Consider the following 14,665-nt stretch of genomic DNA (forward strand, 5'->3'; position numbering starts at 1 on the left):
CACTCAGTGGTGTTCTAGCATTCATGAGTATTGTGTTTACAAGCACTCAAGAAAATACAGCTGTCTTATGCTTAGAGCTGTGGCAGCTGTGAAACCTGAAAACACTTTAGCACAGCGGTGAATAGCTTTGCATAGCTTTGCGGCCCTCCAGATGTTTTGGCCTACAACTCCAATCAGCTTTAGCCAGCATAGCCAATGGTGAGCAATTACATGAGTTGTAGATCAAAACATCTGGAGGGCTACAAGTTGCCGACCCCTGCTCTAGCAGTTAACATTTGAAAAAGACAGCTCCAAAATGTCAACAAAAGAGGAAAACCAGTTGACCAGAGGCAGTTACCAAAACATAGGGGCAACCCCTGTTAAATAGGGGCTAGTGGAGCATATGTTAATAATGCTTAGTGAAAGCAGTAGCAGGAAGACCAGAGAAATGAAATATTTCACCTATGGCTAAATTGGGAGTGAGCTTGTGTTGAAAATGTAGACACAAATATAACATGTAGTAAACAAATGCAAATGTTTGTAAAGAGGCAGGACATTTAAATACTTGAAGGCACTTAGTAAAGATTTAATCAGTGTTCCACCTCCCCTTCCTGTTCATGGGCTCATACCCACCCCCCTCATGTGCTGGGAGGTAAAATCAGAGCCATCCTGTGCATAGCACATGGGGGAAGGGGGTGGACGAGCCCCTTGCTCCTAGGCCTTTTAACAGCAGCCCAACACACTGGAATTTACTAAGCAAAGCTTTTCCTGCAGCTGTTGCCCTTGTACCTGTGCAAGTTTCACCAATTTACTTTCAGTTTACTGCATCAGGCTGCAGTTAAAGCAAGGTAAGGGACCTTTTCTCTGTTGAGAGCTGCATTTCTCAAAGGATATAATTGCACAGTGACAGAACTAACTATAATACTTAGTGGGTCACAAATCAAAACTTCTGAAATGCTGTTTCCTGTTTTTGTGAGGTTTTTAATGGTGTGCTGCTTTTAATGATGCACTGGTTTAAAACATTTGAATTAGTTGTATGTATTTTATGGTGTTTTTATTTGTGTTGTACCCCACCTCGATCCAGAGGGAGAGGCGGGTAACAAATATATTATTGTTGTTGTTGTTATTATTTAGTTATTTACCTAATTGAATTTGTTGGTTTTTTCCAGAAAAGCCAGGGTATAAATGTTTTCCATAAACAAATAAGTAATGAAAAGCAAACTAACAGGTACCAATTCCTTCTGGCAAACCTGGTGTTTGTAAGGAATGTGTGCCACATACAAATTAAGTCTCCCAGGGTGCTTCCAGATTCCTCAATCACGGAATTTTACAGGGTGTCCAGAAGTCCTCACCTTTCATCTGTAACCCTCCCAGTTTTTCCCACTGCTTTGTTTGTCTTTTTTCTTACTACGGAAAATGTGTTAAGGAGGGAAAGGCCAAATAGCTGCACAACATCTTTTGAATGGTAGTGCTAGAAGCCCTTCATCTTGAAGCACCCACAGTCTAGAACTGAAAAATCTGAGATGATCCCTTTCAAAGTAGACTATCATGCTAGACACCTTGCTGAGTTAAGATAGGGTACAATTTCCTTGGACAACTACTACTGTTGACATTAGAATCCTTCACAGAATCGCCACCCTTCATAGTCTGCAGTGAAATGGATGAGAGAACCTCTTTTCTAGTTTTTTTAAAAAGAAAAATAAATTAATGGATTGTATTCAGTTCTAGCCATCCACCAGCAGAATGAAAAATGCTGGGGGAATGGTGTCCTCTCCTCCAGCCCCCCGCCCCCAAATCTGCTCTGTAGGATTGGGGGATCACCTGGAGCAGATTTAGAAAGTGCACAGGAGCTGCAGAAGGAGGGGGGAGGAGCATGGAGAAGTCCACTTGTGCAACATTGGTTTTAAGCCATAATTCCCACACACTTTTTTAAGCTTCACTTGCTAAATTTCTCCGTGTTAGGTGACTGGATACAGGAGCAGCAAAGCCAGTAAAAAGGTGGCAACCCTAAGCCAGACTTAGGGAAGCCAGATGCAAAAGAGGACAGGGTTCTTCCTGTACCTTTAATTGCTTCGTAGACGAGGGAATTTCAGCAGGTTGACATTTAGCTTGTCATGCAAGCAATTCCTATTGGAATTCCTCCACCTACACAACTGTTAAGAGTGCAGGAGCCTTGCCCTGTTTTATATCTGTGCAGACTGCTTGACAAGAAACAAACTGCTTGGTAAACAGAACTTTGAAATTGAAAGCAAAATGTAGTGTCCAGAACACACACTCCACCCTGTTATAAAGAGAACACAGATCTCTCCGGCTTCTAAAAATAGAATAGGATATCTTTGGGATACTATAGGGATAGAAGCTAGAGGTCCTGCCTGGTGTAAACCCCTTTGCTGTTTACCCGCCAGGTTCTGGCCTCTGTGGATTGCACCTAGATGGCAGAAAGGGCCAAATGCTCTGGCACAGAGCTAGGCCACAACTCCCTGGAGGATGATTTGCTGGGGATAAGAATCCTGGGGCTGCCTGATGCAGATGACAAACCGCTTTATCACGTGCACCAGAAGAACCAAGTGCTGATCTGCGACAACTTTCTGCTGGGACACTGCCCATTGCAAGAGCAGTGTCCTCGCCACCACACTCCGTTCCCCTACCACTGGCAGTGTCGCCGCCGGGAAGACCACGTGTGGCTCAGTTTCAGCTTCTCGGCTCAACACCACACGGAGAGGTGGTACTGTAATGAGGAGCAAACCAAAGCAAAGCTGCTGGACAGGTAAGGACTACATCTCTTCCTCCTTCCAGCTTTTCCTGGGAAAGGGTTCTCAAACCAGGCTCAGCTATGGAACTGTCCCAGAAACTGTGAAGCAATGATAAAGAAGGGTACATTTCTCTCCTTGTTTGCTGAGTAATCATCAGACAGTCTTGCCAACTAGGATTATGGGGCCTGACTTTAGGTGACAAGGCATAGCTGAGTCCTGACTCAGCTCTTTTTAGAAATCAGTCAGTACTTCCATAGTTTTGAAAGTATGTTCCAGTCAAACAGCACCTTTTCAGTTGTTCCCTGAAAGACAGCTTGCCTGCCTGAGGCCACAATTTTACATAGGGACAATCAGGCCAATCTCTACAAAAGAAATGACACAAATCTGCATTACAAATGGCAGTGTTCAAAAACCTGTGGGAGGACACTTCACCTCTGTCACAATGGCAGTTGGGGAACAAAGAAAATTCATAGGGTGATTACAGCCAGAGACTGTTGAATTAGAATTCATCAAGAGGTTTAATTCTGTCCTGAGCCATGAATTGGGATAAAGGGACCGTGTCCGGCTTGTGGGTCCCTGGTTGACAGATGGTTGGCCACTGTGTGAACAGTGTGCTGGACTAGATGGACCCTTGGTTTGATCCAGCAGGGCTCTTCTTATGTTCTTATGATTGGTAGTACTTAGAGCTGTGTGTCTGGAAGTATCTATGGTATAAGCTGCCCTGCAAAATGTGATTTGAAGGGCAGGGTAATTAAATACTTAAACTGGGGGGGTGGGGGAGGTCTATATGACACTACTTTGTAGCCGATTCCCTGAAAACGCTGCAGCATCGCTACTACCAGGTGGAAACAATACATTTAGATGGCAGGAGGGAACTTGGGCTATTTGGCCAGGAAAACCGCAGTGCCAGCAGCCATTCAGATCGTCAAGCCCACCCCCTGCCCTGCATTGCTGCGCTAATGCTGGACTTGGATCTGCCCCAGCAATGCCCACTGCTTAACTCAAACCCAGGCCACCACTGACAGACAGAGAAACGTGATGACCTCAGAACAACTAAAAAAATCATGGTGAAACAACACTGTGAAAAGCACAGTTTCAAGGGTAAAAGCTCGATGTGGCTGAAAGTTGGTGGCTGTGTCATATAAACAATGCAGCACCACTGCGCAGCCATGATGGGACAAATAGGCCATATAGACACCCCTGAGATATGAAGATGTTAGCAGATGATAATACTTATCCCCTTGCTGTGAAAAACTTCACCAGCTATATTATGCATTTCGAATTAAAGGCACAAGAGCAGGCTGAGTCTTGCTCCTCATCAGTTGGCAACCCTAGGTCCTTCCTCCTTTCTACTGCTCTGATGAGATGCTTATCTTACTTGCAGGAGTGGCAACTACCATACCTTAAACTTGGATACTATGAAGATCTCAGGCCCCCCAGGTTGTTGGCTTTATGACAAAATAAGGCGTCTGTCCAACAGCAGTGACCCTGCGTGCAACCCCTACTTCCCTACAGTATGGAAGGTTTACTGGGAGGAAACGGGTACTTGGATGGAATACGAGGAGGTGAGAGGATCAAAACCTATAAATTCCGTTGCCCATATTAATGCAATACCTTTATTTGGCCAAACAAAACTTCACACAAAAAAGTGAAAGCTTTTGAGATCTTCAGATCTCTCCAAGGAGCAAGGAGTTACAAAAAGCAGAGAGGGGGAGGAATGGAGGGGGAAATCCCACTGACTTGATGGTGGAGTCGTGGTGTCTGTCCATTCAGATGCCCAAGATGAAGTGGGGGAGACTGACTGTAAATAATCAAATTAAGCTCTAACAGGTTACATTATGACCTATAAAAACTATAAAACATAGCTGGGCAACTTCCAGGGGTCCAATCCCCCACCCAAGACCCCCCAGGGTCTGTACCCCCAGCTACTAAAATTGCTAGAGCAGCCAAAAAAAAAAAAAAAACCCAAAGCCCCATTTTCTCTTTAAAACAAGGGACACGGGGGAGAGCATGTCTTGTTTTAAAGCAAAGTTATGTTCCCCTGGGGCTTCCCAGAGCTTGGTTTTGCTTTTAAGTAGGGCTGAGGAGCCTCGGGCCCCGCGGGCCAAATCCAGCCCTCCTGGGATCCCAATTCAGCTCTCTGGGGTTCCTCAAATGGCCCCACCCCTTTCCCCTAACCACCAATCATTTGGTGGTTTCCCACCTTTTGTGCGGTACCCACCCACACACATACACCCAGTTGGGGCCACATAGGAATGGGGAGTGCACTGCGTCGTGCCCATTCGCTGCGCCCACTTAGCATCTGGTTTCCTAAGGCTTACCTATTGGCTGTAAGAGCTTTAAATTAAAATATACTGGGTATTTGGGTTCTGGTCTTTTTGTCGTGGCCACAGCCTCCCCCCCTTCTGCCCCATCCACCACTGGAATGTGGCCCTCAGAATCTTCTTTGAAACTCCGTTTGCCCCTCAGGTAAAAGGGATTTCCCCAGCCCTGCTTTAAAACAAAATGCTATTTCTACTCAAGGGGCCCTGACCTGGATCTCTCCACCATCTCCCTCTTTGGCTACATGCCTGGCTGAGGACAGCAGGCTGGGGGTCCCGCCCTGTCTTGCTTTGTTTACTCAGGCTGCCTATTCAGATCCACCCATTTTCTGTCCCTCGGCAGGCTCTCTGTTTGATTAGCTGGGTGCCTAAGTTCCTGTCCCCAGGCTCTAATTGATGAGATTCTCCATCCTGACAGAGTCTCTTGCAGTGCCAGCTGCCTTAGAGCCTACGTGGTCTGGCTGAGAGAACTATCCAGACAAGTGGGAAAGAACTGGTTTGCACATAAATACCAACTATGGGTTAAACAATCCATAGTTAGTTGGGGCCACCTAGGAGTGAGTGAGCGTCCTGCCCACTTATCACTTCCACTTTGCATCTGGTTTCCAAAACAACTCTGGATTGTTCATCATGATGTCCGAACCTGGCACTCTAGGTTGGTGAGGGAGAAACAACCCAGAATTTTAACCTAACAACAAACCTTAGGTTCAGACTCTGAGTTGTTTGTCAAAATAATGTGTATGACAACGCAGACTGAGGGTGCTTCCAGGCAAGGCTTTTATCTTGCCTTGTCTCATTCATAGAATTTTTTTGCGGGGAGGCAAGCAGTGTCACCCTCCCATGGTTCCCCACCACAGAAAAATCTGTTAAGTAGGGGAAAGATAGACTAGTTGCACAGTGTCTTTTGTTTGGTAGTGCTAGGAGTGGACCGTCTGGAACTGGAAGTGCCCTTAGTCCTGCCATTCAGTACAGGTAAGCAGGAGTAGTGTAACTTATGAGGATCAGTGGGATGGGCCAAAATTGGTGGGGCTCAGGCAGGAGGTGGGGTGTCTGGATTTCATTAAGGGACTCCCTACTGTATCCCCACAATTCCTTCAAGCACTGCATTAAGATAATGTGAGAGAACCCTCAATGACTCATTCACGCAACATGACAAGCCAGAGTATGGGTTGAGTATTGGTTGAATGTGGATTATTGAATCGTGTTGTTTTGTGTGAACCCAGCTGCAAAGAATCCATAGTTAGTTAATCATGAACAACCCAACAACAAACCATGGGTTCTCTTTGTGGGTTATTTGTGGTTAACACACCATGGTTTGTTAGTATAGCTGAGTTTACAAAACACAACCCACAACTCATTCAATGACAAACTAGACTGAATCCATACTCTGGCTTGTCATGTTGCGTGAAACCAGCCAATGGGTGCTTCCAGACAAAAGGCTCCTAGCGCTTCCTATCAGAAAGTATTGTGCAGCTATTCCATCTGTTTCTCCTCAATGGATTTTCTGCATTAAGGAAATAGACGGAAGAAGCAGTAAGAAAACACAGGAGGGTCAGGACTGGAAGATGATGACGTCTGGGCCCCAGTAAATCTCCATGAATGAGGCAGGCCAATGGCATGATAAAAGCCTTGTCTGGAAGCCACTTGAGGAAAGAAGAATCGAGGAGATCTTTGGCATCTCAGAATGGAAGAACTTCTCATGCTCTCTCTCCGCAGCCCATTGCACAGGAACTCGTGGCTGCTTTTGAGCGGGGAATGTGGAACCACGCCTTCTATCTGAACAATCGCCTCTACAATGTAGATCTCAAAATGCTGACCCAGTGCAACGTGAAGACGGGCTTCACTCGCAGTATCAAGTACCGACCAGTCTTTCGCTGTGGCACCTCTACTGCACTCCATTTGCAGTGAGTATGTCCCCAAATCTATCTTTTCAAGGTTGTTGGCTCCTTGAGGGTGTAAGTGTGTCTAATCCTTTAGTCTATGAATTGCAGAACCCCATGTATTTGGGTTAGAAAGATAGAGCTGATGCACATGTGTAGAGTTCGATATCTAGTGGGAAAATGAGCATTCTGATCTCAACTTTTTAAAACAACAACAGGAACAGGACCCTTACACACTGAAGAACAGTATGAGAAATACTATGGATACCTCAAAATACAGGTGCCACCTTGTAAAGTTGAGGGAAGCAGGCCATCTCAGTGTATGATTTCTGCTATATGGATTGCACTGCCTATACTAATTCCACACATTGATGCCTATGGTGTGAAAAAACTGGGGATTGAAATGGGAGCAAATATTGAGATGTCCAGTTTATGGAGCACAACCATCTATTAGCTTAATCACACATAACCAAGTAGATAATATGCAAATCTGTATGGCAATGCACAAATAGACTTTCATGATAGTGAGGTCTCTAGCACTGAATTGCTGAGTTGCCCTACTGTAGGGGTGGGCATCTTGCGGTCCTCCAGATGTTTTGGCCCATAACAACTGTCATCCCTCATGTGTTGAGTTTGCATTCTGGTTATGCCAGGAACAAGTCATCAATCAGGTTCTTTTAGTTATCAAGATGAAAAAAGCTAGTTGGGCAAAAAGATTACAGTTTATTGATGGAAAATGGATGCAGAATATATACATGCAATTAAGTTAGCACCTCCTTCCAGCTAATCAAGCTTTCATAGCTGGGTGTCTATCGGGGGGCCCACAATAGACGGAAGCAATCCCTTTGAGCTATAGCAGGTTCTCCAGGCCGGTAGTATGCACAGTTCCTCCTGAAGCAAAGCCGAAGCGTGAAGCTTGTGCATTGGATATTATAGGCTTCCTTGCTAGATTCCTGCCTCTCTCTCAGGAGCTCACAGGCTGCATCCCTCCCCATCTCTCAGAAGGAGCAGCGGGTGGGGTCCCTCTCACCGGTTCTCAAATTATCTCAGCTTGGGAAAATAATTGGCCTGGTTAGTCCAAACCTCCCAGCTCATCCAGAGATAAGACTCTATGAGAAAGGGGTGACATAACTAAGAGAGGCCCATCCAGGGAATGAGGCCTGCCCTTGTCAGCTAAAGCCTGCTAAAATTCTACTCACTGTGTTAGGTTATACAGGTCTTTTAGCAGCATTTTGTGAAGTCTATATTTCTGCTCACTAGCAAACTTACTACACCTTACCATTGGCTATGCTGGTTAGGGCTGATGGGAATTGTAGGCCAAAACATCTGGAGGGTTGCAAGTTGCCCAGCCCTATCCTAATGCCACGGGTGGAATGTGGCAGGCAGAGAGACATTTACTGCTAATGGCTGAGTTCTTTGGATCTTAGGAAGTGGCAGGGCAAAGAATATGTAGTTGGGGATGGGAGGGGGAAATGGGGTATTAAGAGGGTAGCAGATTGGTGGAGCTAGAAATGCAGGGTTGGAACTGCAAGTTGATTCAGAAAATGAAGGCCAAATGGGATGGCAAATGGGGATTAAGAAGGGGCGTATAGTAGGGTGACCACATGAAAAGCAGGACAGGGCTCCTGTATCTTTAACAGTTGTATTGAAAAGAGAATTTCAGCAGGTGCCATTTGTATATATGGAGAACCTGGTGAAATTTCCTCTTCATCACACCACTTAAATCTGCAGGTGCCCTGCCCTCTTTTAAATCTGGTCACTCTAGTACAGCTCCTGTATCTTTAACTGTTGTGATGAAGAGGGAATTTCACCAAGGTCTGCATGCAGACAAATGACACCTGCTGAAATTCGCTTTTCTATGCAACTGTTAAAGATACAGGAGCCCTGTCCTCCTTTTCATATGGTCACCCTAGCGTAGAGGGGAGAGGGCCAAAGCTCTTAGCACAGAGAGGAAGGCTGACATTCACATGTTGACTGTTTAAAATGTTAGGGTTTTTGTTTGATACTTAATTTGTGTAACTTATTCTTACACTGTGTATAATCTAGGCACATATTATACACAGCTGCTGAGCTAGGGATGTTGAACCTCAAGCCCATGGGTCAAATCCAGCCCTCCTGGGGCCCCAATCCAGTTGCCCAGATGACCCCACCACCTTCCCCTGGCTCCACTCCCTTTCCCCCAGTCACCGATTGGTGGTTTCCCTGCTTTTGTGCAGTTTTTTTCCCCATTCTAAATATTGAAATGCCTCTCCTAAGGCCTAGTGAGTGACTGGCATTTAAGAGCTTTCAGCGACAATATACTGGTATGTTGGCAATGTCCCTTCCCCACTGCTGGAACATGTTCCACTAAAGCTTTTCTAAAATTGAATTTGGCCCTTGGGCTGAAAGATGTTTGACACTCGTGTGCTGAGGTATTTAAATGGAGCCACAGTGGCCAAGCAGCGAGTGTTTCCTGCTATTAAAACACAGGGGGCTGCAAACGGGCAGATAGTCTATCAGAAAGCTAAGCTTGTTCCTGCCTCCTTTCCCTTCCAGGTCGGTTGTTCCATCCCTTCAAACTAAAGTTGTACCCGGAGAGGACGCTATGGATTTGTACAATGGGCCGTATCCTGCTACGTGGGTCCCACCACCGCAAGATGACTTTTCTTTTACAATGGTAGAAATGACTTTATCAGAGGCGGCTTATCAGAAAGTGAGGAAGCTCTTCCATGCCACATTGCCTGAGGATGAGGCACTGGTGCTGGCCATCTACCGTATACGGAATGACCACCTCTGGCAGGCGTACATGAGGCAAGAAGTGTAATATATATGACACCGGCTTCCTGGCGCTCGCCAGTATGTCTGGAGTACCTTGAATGGTAACTCTTACAATGAGGCTGGGCAGGAAGCACTGCTAAATCTCTGAGTAATTTGTAGTGGGTTGGCAAGGATTCCTGACTTCCATGTTCTAACAAAAGCAGCAATAAAATGTGCTCCCAGGACCACCTTAAATGATACTGCTGGAATCAAGGATCAGGCAGGGCTGGCGCCAAGGGCTGGCATGGTGGGGCGCCTGATGAGAGTCTACACTTGACAAGGGTTCCTGGACCTGCTTCTCTTCCTTCACCCTTGCAACCAGCTTGTTCAGCTTCTCCTTGCTCTGGCCCAGACAACAGTGGTGGTGTGTAGGAGGAACAATAGATGCACTTCATTGGCTGGCTGGCAAGCAAACAAGTGATGGCAATGATGAGGAAGGGGAGAAGGAGCAGCACGCGCCAATGCTGGCGAGAAGGTCAGACGGAAAGACGTTTTCCACTGAAGTTTTCTTGCCCGAGGGCCCTCTGAAGCCACCACTGTAACCAGGAGCGTTTCTCTGTTCTAGTACTCATAGTGTCCAATAGTGGTACTCAGGACATATTCCTGGACTCAAAATACTTTAATTCTAAGCATATCTTTTGCACTAGGCTCCAGTCGGTGGATCTTTGGATTTTGGCAGATCCTGCAAGTTTGAAATCGACTCACCTCTTCCTTACGGTGTGGGATTTCCACCTGCACCCCCCAGGTGCTTGTTGCTGGTCTTCAGTACATATCTGAAACCATGTTTAATAGCTCTTGAGGGCCCCCCAAAACTGGTTTATCATTCCCTCTACCCAGGAAAACCTGTGAACTATAGTTTTATTTATTTATTACATTTATATACCACCCCATTGCCACAGATGTCTGGGCTGTTTACAAAGAAAGATTGGATTGAAAAGACTGAACATTAAAAATCAACATACAAAATGAAGTGGTAAGCTACAAATCTCTAAGAGAATTCTCAGCACCCTCACCAAACTATAGTTCTAAGGATTCTTCAGGGCAATTAAGGTCTGATCAAAATAATGTAGGTTTGTTTAGTAGTTACAAACCACTGTAGCACCACTAAAGTAGTGAGTTGTGGACGCTTCACGTGGGTGAAGGTGCTATGGCTGACTTGAAATACTTCCACCCAATTCTAGCATGAGCATTTCAAGCCAGCCTGCTGTTTCACTCCTGAAATGTAGTCTACTTTACCTGCGAAAGTAAACAACCCTTTGTCTCTTCTTTCTGTTTCCCGCCAGGCAGAAAAAACTCATGTCTCTGGCACGCTCCGCAGAAGACCAACTGTTCCTGGAGAGGCATCTTTTCCATGGCACAGGAGCAGCCCAGGTTAAGTCTATCTGCACATCGAACTTTAACCCTCGCTTTGCAGGGTTGCACGCTGCAGCTTTTGGCAAAGGCATTTACTTTGCGTCGGACGCATCCTACTCACACTGGTATGCCTCAGAAGCCAAGGACAATATGCGGCACATGTTTCTGACCAAAGTCTTGACAGGGTACTGGAAGAAAGGCCGCCCAAGGCTTAAGCAGCCCCCTGTTTCTTACGATTCTTGCACAAATTGCAGGTCCGATCCTGACATTTTTGTCGTCTTCAAGAGCTGCCAGTGTTATCCCTACTTCTTGATTCGCTACAAGGAAGTGAACACACCTGTGATTATAGACATATGACTGAAGAGGCCTCTCCTCTACATCTTGCTGCTATTCCAATCCAGGTCTAGTCAGTCCCAAACTGCACCTGGTACTTCGTAGGGTCATTTTTTTCCTTCTCTGCAGCAAAAGCCCAGTGTATAGGGCATGGAGATTCTTAACCGTTTGACCTCTGGTGGATTTTTGGTTAAAGGTTGACTGCTTCCCCCAATCTTCTTTGCTCCATGTGGGGGAAAGATATGGGTAATACATGTGAGCGAATATCACGTGTAGTTTGGCTCTTGGAGAGGAGACAGGGTGGCCAGATGGAAATGAGGAGAGGGTTCCTGCACCTTTACTACTTCTGTTGAAGAGGGAATTTCAGCAGGTGTTGCTTGTCGTGCTACATCTGCTGAACTTCCCTCTCCTACACAACTATTAACGACTCTTTCTATTTCCATCTGGCCACTCTAGCTCTTGTGCTTTCAACAGCAGCTTGCAGAAGTCAACAAGTGACTTTTTCCTGACAGGTAGATGAGCAATATCTGCAGAGCAAGCTGCTGTTAAAGGCACAGGAGCACAGACTGGAAAAAATATCTGACAACCTTAAAGGGAAAGTCTTCAGGCAGGTGGGGTGTGTGTGTAGTCTTGGAATCTCCTATGGGGGATCACCTACAAGCAATCCCAACCTTTTGAAGGGCTCTGCTCCATGGGATGTTGAAGCAAAGATAGGGAAAGGCAATGAAATCCAGCAGTTATTAAAAATAAAGGATTGGAATTGTCAGGTCTGGACTCTAACTGGATTTGTGTAGCTTTCTGAGTTGAATAGAAAGGAAATGTTTACCAGGGCTTCTCCTTGCACACTTAGTGTCACAATGATGCACACTGGCACAATTTCCCCCCCCTTTCTATGCAGTTCTGAAAGGTTCAGGGAGCCTTTTAGGGTTCAGAGTTGGCAACCCAAGAAAGGACTTAGGAGGTGCGCAGCTCATTCCTTTCCTTGTCTATTCGGAAGTATTCTCACTGATATTTAATGAGCTCACTCACAAGTAGACAAGTATAGGATTGTAGCCTGGAGGATTTTCCTTTCTCTACTGCAAAGGACCTGGCATTGAAGGATAAGGGTCCTACTCCTGGGGATGATGTGGTGAGGCTATTTAGATGGGTCTCTGGGGGACCCTGACTGTTGGTGTGGGGGGAAGCGTCTGGCTCAGGAACAACTGCCACAGAAGCTTGTCAACCAGTTGCACAGGAAGTTAGGAAGGCGGATGCATTGTGAGGAGCTGATAACTCAACACCAGACTCCTTCCTGACCCGGCCAGCTGCCTCCCCTCCTCCTCTGCTGGTTTCATAATATCCCACAGACTGTGGGGAGTGGCCTCTGTGAGGGGTTGCATTCAGACTGGGGGCTCTTCCAGGTGCCGCTTTGGCCTTGTGTGTCCTCTTACAGCTCCGGATCCTTGGGTTGCTAGAAGGGGTTTTGCTGGTTTTGCCTCAGTTTGTTGACTGACTGAGTCAGCAACTAAACTTTAAAGACTAAAGAGTACTTCTAAGCAGATAGAAAGTACATCTCCCTCACATGTGAATAAACAACCCCACTGTGACACAGGCCCCATTTAGAAGACACCTTAAACCACGGCTTTAACCATGGTGGTTAAGCCAAAAAGCCAGGTGGTATTCAGAAGACACCTTAAACCATGGCTTTAACCACAGTGAATAAGGCTTCTAAACACGTCCAGCTTTCTGGCTTAACCACCATAGTTAGCACCATGGTTTAAGGTGTCTTCTAAATGGGGCCTGTGTCACACACAGGGCCAGGGTGGTGGAGATGTCAACACCAGATTATGCTGCTTAAGGCACTGCTGACATGGAACCTTCCAGAAAAAAGGTGGCAAGACCTACTTTTATGGCATCTGATGGAAAGCCATCCAGCATCCTTCAATATGCTGACTCCTCCTAGTCTTGAGCATTAATTTACTGCCAAAATTACCTTACCTCAGGAATTTCCCTATGAGTTATTATGCTAAAATGAGGTTGTGATGCCCATGTGTCACTCCCCTTGACAGTGCAGTGACACATATCTCTATCTCCCTCTCTGTACTACACATGTCAGAATTCCTTTGTTTTACTCAGAGAGGCCTGCAGGGAATATCCAGAAATAGGTCCAACCCCTGAGGGTTTTGAGTTGTCCATATGGCAGAAAGAGACAGGAGGTGCCACAGAAACCACAGTAACTGCCTTCCTGTGGTGGGCAGTGTTGAGAGATGTGACTGTGGTTGGCAGAGCAGGGTGGGAAAAAGGCCTAGAATGGGAGAAATATATCCCAGGCCTTGTTCCCCCCCCCTTTTGTTCTATGTATGCATCAAGCTGCAGACATTTTAAAAGCAGTAGTTCTGCCCAGATCAGAAGAACTGCCCATATTGTGAATGCATGCTGTTTGAGAAGTGTGTAGCCTGATAACAGAGGCAGCCTGTAAGATGGGTGTTATGGGTGGCCAACACCCAAGATGACAGCCTTTTGTAGGCATGGGTTAACATGGTATTATATTGTGTGAAACATGTGCTCTTTCTAAGACACCAAGGAATCAAGCTTTGGACAGTAGTTTTGATCCCTTAACTGCCCTGCATGCATCCTTTGCAAGCATTTGAGGGAGGGGGTGCTGGTTGGTTATTAAGCTGTAACAAGACAATTAATATAGAGTACAGCTTGAGCCCCCAATTCGGTGCACATTTACTTGGGAGTAAGTCCCATTGTACTCATACTTCTGAGTAAGTGTGCATTGGACTAGTCTGCCTGGATCATGGAATTGAACCGCTGCCCTGATCTTCCTGCATATTCCTCATGTGTAGCATTTCATTATGATCCATTTATCATCTGTCGTATTGCCATTGGATTCCATGCCAGAATGTATTTCAGATGTGATAACTTGAAGTTTTCATTTTCATTCTGTTTCCTAATAAATTCCTAACACTGATTTTGGCTTTTTCATAACCTCAGCACCCTGAGCCGACATTTCCAGTGGGGTTTCCTCTGCAAGCCCAAGATCATTTTTACTGAGTAACCATTGCTAAATAAGGCACCATCAACATACATGAAGTTCAGATTTATTTGTTTTTGTCCCAGTGTATATCACTTTTCACTGACTTTGAATGTCACCTTCCATCCTTTTGCTTATTTGGGAGGAAATTCATCCACCTGGATTCTTCGCCGTTCCGGATAATTTTATTTGGTCCAGAAACCTGGCTGACTTAACTGTTTAACCTTGACT

At 45.8% G+C, this 14,665-nt stretch overlaps 1 protein-coding gene across 1 annotated transcript; it reads left to right on the plus strand.

The window, feature by feature from the left end:
* Positions 1-2,411: 2,411 nt before the first annotated feature.
* On the plus strand, positions 2,412-13,016 carry LOC134395281 (protein mono-ADP-ribosyltransferase TIPARP-like). Its single transcript, XM_063121433.1, has 5 exons — positions 2,412-2,746; positions 4,117-4,297; positions 6,770-6,957; positions 9,469-9,723; positions 11,013-13,016. Exons 1-5 carry the CDS (start codon positions 2,412-2,414, stop codon positions 11,437-11,439), a joined length of 1,386 nt encoding a protein of 461 aa, XP_062977503.1. The 3' UTR covers positions 11,440-13,016.
* The last annotated feature ends 1,649 nt before the right edge of the window (positions 13,017-14,665 follow it).

This window comes from Elgaria multicarinata, chromosome 3, assembly GCF_023053635.1.
Source record: "Elgaria multicarinata webbii isolate HBS135686 ecotype San Diego chromosome 3, rElgMul1.1.pri, whole genome shotgun sequence".
Lineage (NCBI taxonomy): Eukaryota > Metazoa > Chordata > Lepidosauria > Squamata > Anguidae > Elgaria > Elgaria multicarinata.

What these genes read in the sequence shown, in the direction of transcription:
- LOC134395281 (XM_063121433.1), top strand. Translation starts at nt 2,412, where the DNA reads ATGGCAGAAAGGGCCAAATGCTCTGGCACAGAGCTAGGCCACAACTCC. An exon ending in CTTGGATGGAATACGAGGAG is followed by an intron (nt 4,298 to 6,769) that starts GTGAGAGGATCA and finishes CTCTCTCCGCAG; the next exon opens with CCCATTGCACAGGAACTCGT. An exon ending in CTCTGGCAGGCGTACATGAG is followed by an intron (nt 9,724 to 11,012) that starts GCAAGAAGTGTA and finishes GTTTCCCGCCAG; the next exon opens with GCAGAAAAAACTCATGTCTC.